Raw genomic sequence first — 7373 nt, 5'->3', positions numbered from 1 at the left:
TATATATATATATATATATAAATATCGCAATGTTTTGAAGTTTAGCATTATGGATATAATATAAGTACTACAATCACGGTTGCAATAGCTAAAGAATTTCTGCCGTATTACACGATTCACGAATAATAAGCGGTTTCTTACAAATGTATTGTATAATAGTAAGTTTTTGTAAATTGGCAAGATTTTGCACACAATTGTTTTGTATGAAATATGCGGGTATTGTATATACATTTGTACGGTAGGAAAATTTTGAGATCTTTATTTAAATGCGATATCCCACACTGATGGACTCGGAATACATATCAAATCACTTGTAATATAGCTCAAATTATTTCTCGTACAAAAACCAAAAAGTTCTTGAAAGTTATGAGCATTTTGAAAATATATTCTTTTCTTTTATAAAATACTTTACATTATTACTTCCATCCACTCTTATTTTATACACAGATAACAATTTTATTTTTAATTTTATTTTTAAGAATGTTTAACACATTTTTAGATATTTTTTCAATCTTCCAGATATAATAAAACTTTCAGGAATTTTCAAGACTTTCTGAGAATTCGGTTTTAAAAATAATTTGAACCTTTACACATGATTAAAAATAATGTTCAACTATATGATTGTTAAAAATTTTCAAGAAACGGACCGTTTATCATTATTCAACATTTTCCACTTGAAGTTTTTAGATACTCGCGTATATCTCAGTGATAATAAAAACAACGATAATCGTATAAAATATAAATACAAATAACTTGATTACAATATAATCTAGAAATAATGACTAATCTTTTATTTTACTATCGCTAAACGAATATGATATCCGACATAAAAAGAAGGAAGCATAATGCTAAACTCCTAAGTAGAACCGTTTTACCCAACAACATTAACGACACTATGTGTACGTAACATATGACTACGTTAATAGGGTATTTTTCCTTATACATAGCAATTATAAACATAACAAAATCATCATTTAATATATAAAAAGGATGCCTTTCATTGAAACAAAGATTATTTATAGAATTAACATTTTTATAACAATTTTACATAAAAAAACACATGCATAATGCATATCTACAAACGAGATTCGTTTCTATTGTATAGGATTTTAAATGCAATTACAACGTGATTACAAATAGAAACTATTGAGATCTGTATATTATAAGAATAAAAATATCTCGTTTAAATAAAATATATTACATAAAAAATATTATTTGGTTCTCTTGGTTTGTATTGTGTAATATCTAATCGAAAACAATAAACAGGCGTTTTTAAAAAATGAAGGAAATTTTGCAATAAATCTGCTATGTATAACATAGGATCTTCATGATACAACGATTTTCTTTGGTTAATCCTTTTTTAGACAAAAATATCTCATATTTTTAGCAATGCTGTAGTTTAATATAAACTACCGCATTTGACAGAAATTGACTATCTAATATGGAATGCACGAAAATAGTTAAAATAATGATAGCTCTATCCAACTGATTACTCTTAGGCCAGAGTTAATCACAGTGTGTAACATATTACAATTTTATTTCAATATTCGTAACGTGCATTATAGTTTTGATGTATATGTAAATAAACGAATTCTTAATAATATGAAATACATAAAGGACTAAATATTGTTAAAGAAGACTCTCTTTTTCAAATATATCAAAATTCACCATCTTTATTTTTAATAAAAAATAAAATAAAATACAAAATAAAATGAGAAAAAATACTATCTCATCTCTGGCCACGTTAATTTTCAATTAGACAGTCCTATCACAGTTATGATATGACCTCTTATATGCCTAAAAATTACAAAATAATTCATCGTCACAGTTTAACAAATAATTATAATTATATATATATATATTCGATACTGATTGCATTGTCATCTGTGTATAACATCATATATAATATTAGAAAAGATGTTCAAAGAAAATCTTTTCTAGTATTTTTTTTTAAATCGGTAAAATCATCCCTGCAGCGGTTTTGCCATTAAATACATTTTTAACTTAAAAAATATTAATTTTATTTAAAAACTTAATTTAGTATACCCCTATTTTCCAATGAATCTCTTAATGTTTGGAAAAGTTGCAATTGTTGCTCTGGCTTCAGGCTATAAACCTAAATTGAAAGATACATATGTTTTAAAGAATTATGCTTACTTATTTCTTGTCGTATTATAATTTATAACACGGAGAAAAAATTAATATTTCCGAAACATATATTATAAACATATATTATAAAAACTTATATTAAGTAAACAATTTTATTTATTTAGTTTACCTGCTGTAACAGCTTTTGAGGCGATGCAGTATGGATAAATGAAGAAATATAGACATTCACGAATGTTGCCATTAAATACTGACAATCAAATCTATCCATTATTCCACCATGACCAGGAATTATATCACCGAAGTCCTGCAAGGTATAAGAAGAAAACGATAATTGTGTCAAAAATTTTTTAATATACTAATTTACAAGTTAATTAACGTAATGCTCTTTTACCTTAATCTTAAACGCTCGTTTGAATCCGCTAGCAAAGAATCCTCCAAACGGACCAATTACAGAACTGAATATTGACAGCGATAGCGAATGTAAAATAAATGGATATATCGTCAAGGTAGATTTCCCATTTAACTGCACATATTGAAAAATCATTGAGCATTCATTATTGTATGATTAAAACATTCAGTATATAAGGATTTATTACCATTCTTGATATCACTTGAAGACTGCTTGGCAATGTATACTCTTGTGGTTGGAATAAACTCGACGGTTCGCAATCCATAGTCATTCTTCCTAGAGCTTCGCTGTACTCAATAGGACAGACGAAATAGCGGTACTGACACATGATGTAGGACATCTAAACAACAATATTACATTAGCATATGATAATTATGACTTTATTTTCACATTTTTAATTACCAATAATCCAAGTATGACAGTCGAAATACCACCACCAATAAAGCCCTCCCAAGTCTTCTTCGGGGATAATTTTATTAATGGTGTTCGTCCAAAAAAGAAACCAAACATATATGCCATCACATCGTTTATGACAATCATACTAACAGGTACGATGAACCTGAAGGCAATTGACATAATAGAATAGATATTTAACTTATATATAGCATAGTAATTTTGATAGATAATATACATACCATATCAATCCTTCGAATATATTCTGGATGATAAGATAACTCTGTGTCACAACAATAAGTAACGCGACGTGCGTCCAAGCAAATAGGGAGAACTGCTTCATATAATATTTTTTCACGAGTGAGAGTACAAACCATACGAAGCCAACAATGTAAAGACAGAATGATATAAATCGATGGTATGTAACGAGCACACGTAGATATCCCTAAGGACAATAAAAGTAGTTATTACTTACATTACACACGTTACATGTGTATAATATTCACACTAATTTAATATATCCTTATAATATTGTTCTTATTATTTTCTTCATTCTCTACTGTCAACATAAAATATCTTTAAGAAGCCTCACACAGAATGATGAAGCCATAACAAAAGTATTGAGATAAGGCTTGTCGAGACTTTGTTATTGATTTAAACTAATGCTATTGATGATATATAGATGCATTTTAGAAATGGTCTTTTCTCTTTCTGAAAACATCACAATTAAGTAGAATAATAACAAAATTTTACTACTATATAACTTTTAGCAATTACGCGACTCTTTGTGAGAATCAATATTTTTTTCAAATAAATTTCATGATTCTATGCGATTCGGATTGGAAGTATAATACTTACTGTTCGATTAATCACCACCGCAAAGTAGTCCATTAAATTTTCTCCATAGAAAAAGTAATTCGAGGTTATCAAAAAATACCATGATAAAGATCTAAACCATGGTAGACCATGGATCCTATATACAGCATATCCGATATTAATGATTTCTTCGAAGCATTTCACTTGTACAATCAACGTCTATAAAAAGAAATAAAAATATATTAACACACATATATATGCACACACATATAAAAATATCATATTAACGAATGGTATGAATATTTCGATGGAAACTTACTGTAATCATCAACGCCAATGGACCCCCATAAATAATGAGACAAAACCCAGCTATCATAAACCAAGTGAAAATGGTTCTAATTATCCAATTTCGCCAGCTGTAAGAAACCACAACAAAAAGTTCGAAAAATTCATATAGAATAATGATAAAATTATTGTATAAAAGGAGTAATATGAATATTTTACCGATCTGGAAGACCAGAGAGAACGGAACTTAAAATATATGGGGTATGGTCAGTTCCTTGAGGTAAAGCCTTTGCTAATTCCTCTACCTCCAATTTCGCATCATCTTCGGATTCAACATCTTCTTTCTGAGAAAAAATAAAAAACCTATTAGTATAAATTTACTGAATGTAAAAACAATTTTTTATTTTATTAAAAATTTGGTCAAAAAATACTTATTTTTAATCCTTTGTCTGCAATCGTATTTTTATTCCTTTCATTCAGTATAAAATTTTCTTTTAATTTCAAAAGCTTCCAAAAAAATGTAGAAAAACTCAGGATTATATTTTTCAACATCTCTATTACATTATTAAATAAAAAATATATATAATAATGTAATGAGTAGCAATTAAAGTTATACAACATAGTGAGTGATACGTAAATATTTAATCAAAATTTAAATTAATACATTACTAAAAAGATCATTTTGTCGCCATCTTCAGCGATATTGTATACAATAAAAATAAAGTAGTATACATACAAACATACAATTTTTAACAAGATAGAGGAGGGGAGGAGATTGGATTTCATCCTCCTTTATTTCAAAGAAATTTGAGAGTAAAATTTCGCTTGCGCCAAAAAAATTCAGATTGCAAACGAAGAATTAAATACAAGAAAAGAATGGAAAAAAAAACAGAATCAAAGAACAGAAGATGATTGTGTTATATGGAAATTAAATATTCGCGATAATTAAAATGCATCGAGGACACGCGAGGGCACATTTTCTAATGAAAAAAACATCGGATAAACGTCACAATCGCGGGACTAGGAGGGACAAAGGAATGTGACTGTGACAAGCAGACATGCAAAAGGTTAAAGGTTTCTCTCATTTTCATCCCCCGAGAGATGAGAGATCCTCTCCAGTCTTGTGAGCCTCATACGATCCAAAGCTCGACTTCGCTCTTTAACGGAAAAATCATCGCGCCGTTATATCTCCTGTTCCTTTTAACCCATGACAACCCGGATCTTTCGCTTCTCAGCTGATCTACTCCAAAACAATTCCCCCCAATCCCCAACCCCCCTAAGAGAATTAATGAAAGTGCTGCGTGTTATGTGCGAATGAATATAATACATATCGCGAGCGCGTTTACGCACTTGGACTTGTTTTTTAGCTGAGCTCGCACAGTTCATTTCTCCTCATTTCTTTCTGCATCGAAGAAAAAAACAAAGAAAGAAAAGATAAATCATATAAGAAGTTCTGCTATAATAAGGCCCATTTCTATCATATAGATTAACTTTAATCGCAGTTTAATTTACTCCTCGTCTTTTTTTAATTATTAAAACTAGAATAATAAATACAAAATATAAATTAAATCAAGATTCAAGTTAATCTACATTGATAGAAATTTAGAAATAGACATAAAAAGAACATATCTCATGTTGCATGGGGTGCTTTCTATTTGGTGTCACAAGTCAACATAAATTGTTCTATCCATGATGTAAGTCCTTTTACATCATAGTTCTGTCTTTGTTATTGAAATGAAATGATAAGAAAGATAAAAATGACATTTGTGTCAACTTGTGTCACTTTTTATCAATGTTTTTTTTTTTTACCAATGTAAATTAACTTTAATCTCGGTTTAATTTATTCCTTTCCCTATCTTTCTCTAATTCTTAGAACTAGAAAAAAAAAGTTAAACCATAATTAAAATTAATTTATCTACATTGATAGAAACAACGTTCACTGTCTACCAATATGAATTAACTTTCATCTCGGTTTAATTTATCCTTCTCTAATTCTTAGAACTAGAAAAAGATAAAAAGCAATTAAAATCGAACCGAGATTAAAGTTAATCTATATTGGTAAAGAATTAGAAGATAAAATGTAATTGTTTAAACCGAGATTAAAGTTAATCTATATCGGTGGAGAAGGCATAAATGGAAAGCACTCATATCATATGACGCGTATAAGTGAAGCGTCGCGACGCTCGGCGTCAGATAAGCGCGCGCGATGTATTGGTAGCTGTCAAATACGTCGCATCAACAAATAACTATTCGTTGCGCCAACGGCGCAGATCGATAGTCGTCGATAATATAAACATTGATGGAATACGGATGCATACCGGAAAATATCTTCCGGAAACCGCGGCATAATAGAAAAGAGAGCGAGAGCGAGCGAGAGAGAGAGAGAGAGAGAGAGAGAGAGAGAGAGAGAGAGAGAGAGAGCGAGCGAGAAAGAGAGAGAAAGAGAAGAAGAAATCTCCTGAGTTTTTTTTACCTGATCGTCACTGACGTCTCGCGACGCCGCTGCCGACGATGTCGCGTCGCCGACGGTCGTTCTCTTGCGCACCTCCGACATCGCCGAGCTGAAATTCACGCGACTCTCGAGAAACGTTGATATACGTGAACGCGTGCACGCGACCGCGTATTTACATATTTTAAGGAGTCAAACGAATACGGGAACGGACGTGACAGGCACGCGTCGCATCACGTCATACCACGTCGTGTCGCGTCGCGTCGCACTTGTGCCGCTTGTGCGAGGCGAACAGCGGATTACGATAGGAATGTATGGATAAGAGACTCGTCGCAGCGACGGGAAGGAAGGGAAATTGAGCTCGGGCGAGCTCGGGACACCTCGGTTAATCAATGACAATAGTTGCAGTCATCGACGTACGAACGTATATAGATTTGTCGTGTCGTCGCAGTGGAACCATTTGAAATACGATCATATATGACACGTGAAAAGGTATTTTTTTTTTTTAATCGATTAACGCCCGTTTCCAGCAATGTAGATTAATTTTATTTGTCCTTGTCGGAGTCTGAGAGTTTTACAGATTATTCGTTTTTAATCTCAGTTCACTTTTTTCAATTCTTAGAAAAAAATAGAAAATGATGACGAGTAAGTTTCGATGAAAGTTATAATCTACATTAGTAAAAACGAGCATTATAAGACGTTTTGATTTATAATACGTACGATTTTTAGAACGCAAAATCCGTATCATTTGTCTTGTAATAAAGAAATAACATTTACACTTTATTATGTATTTAATATTTATCAAAAAATAAACGTAAGTAAATAACATGTTAAAAAAGAACAGACTTTAATTTGACATATGTATCAGCCTTAAATGTTTGTTTATTTGTGTTCATAATGATAATTGTATAT

At 30.8% G+C, this 7373-nt stretch overlaps 1 protein-coding gene across 2 annotated transcripts; it reads right to left on the bottom strand.

The window, feature by feature from the left end:
* Nucleotides 1–1732: 1732 nt before the first annotated feature.
* Nucleotides 1733–6925, bottom strand: LOC108750464 (phosphatidate cytidylyltransferase, photoreceptor-specific). Of its 2 annotated transcripts, XM_018489915.1 has the most exons (11): nucleotides 6486–6925; nucleotides 4232–4356; nucleotides 4047–4143; nucleotides 3770–3946; nucleotides 3154–3356; nucleotides 2921–3077; nucleotides 2706–2858; nucleotides 2501–2632; nucleotides 2279–2413; nucleotides 2047–2116; nucleotides 1733–1797 (listed from the first exon to the last, which is right to left on the bottom strand). In XM_018489915.1, exons 1-11 carry the CDS (start codon nucleotides 6564–6566, stop codon nucleotides 1790–1792), a joined length of 1338 nt encoding a protein of 445 aa, XP_018345417.1. In that variant the 5' UTR covers nucleotides 6567–6925; the 3' UTR covers nucleotides 1733–1789. The 2 variants fall into 2 exon arrangements, with proteins under 2 accessions (XP_018345417.1, XP_018345416.1); XM_018489914.1 differs by having other exon boundaries at nucleotides 1740–2116.
* Between the last annotated feature and the right edge of the window lie 448 nt (nucleotides 6926–7373).

This window comes from Trachymyrmex septentrionalis, unplaced genomic scaffold (genome assembly GCF_001594115.1).
Source record: "Trachymyrmex septentrionalis isolate Tsep2-gDNA-1 unplaced genomic scaffold, Tsep1.0 scaffold37, whole genome shotgun sequence".
Lineage (NCBI taxonomy): Eukaryota > Metazoa > Arthropoda > Insecta > Hymenoptera > Formicidae > Trachymyrmex > Trachymyrmex septentrionalis.
This window is presented reverse-complemented; position numbering and strand designations above follow the sequence as displayed.

Bases quoted from the DNA above. Each gene is read 5' to 3' on its own strand.
- LOC108750464 (XM_018489914.1), bottom strand. From the start codon at position 6,566: ATGTCGGAGGTGCGCAAGAGAACGACCGTCGGCGACGCGACATCGTCG. The intron at 2,859-2,920 runs GTAATTAAAAAT...ATTGTTGTTTAG, and splicing joins CTGTCATACTTGGATTATTG to ATGTCCTACATCATGTGTCA. The intron at 2,633-2,705 runs GTAATAAATCCT...CAATATGTGCAG, and splicing joins TTCAAGTGATATCAAGAATG to TTAAATGGGAAATCTACCTT.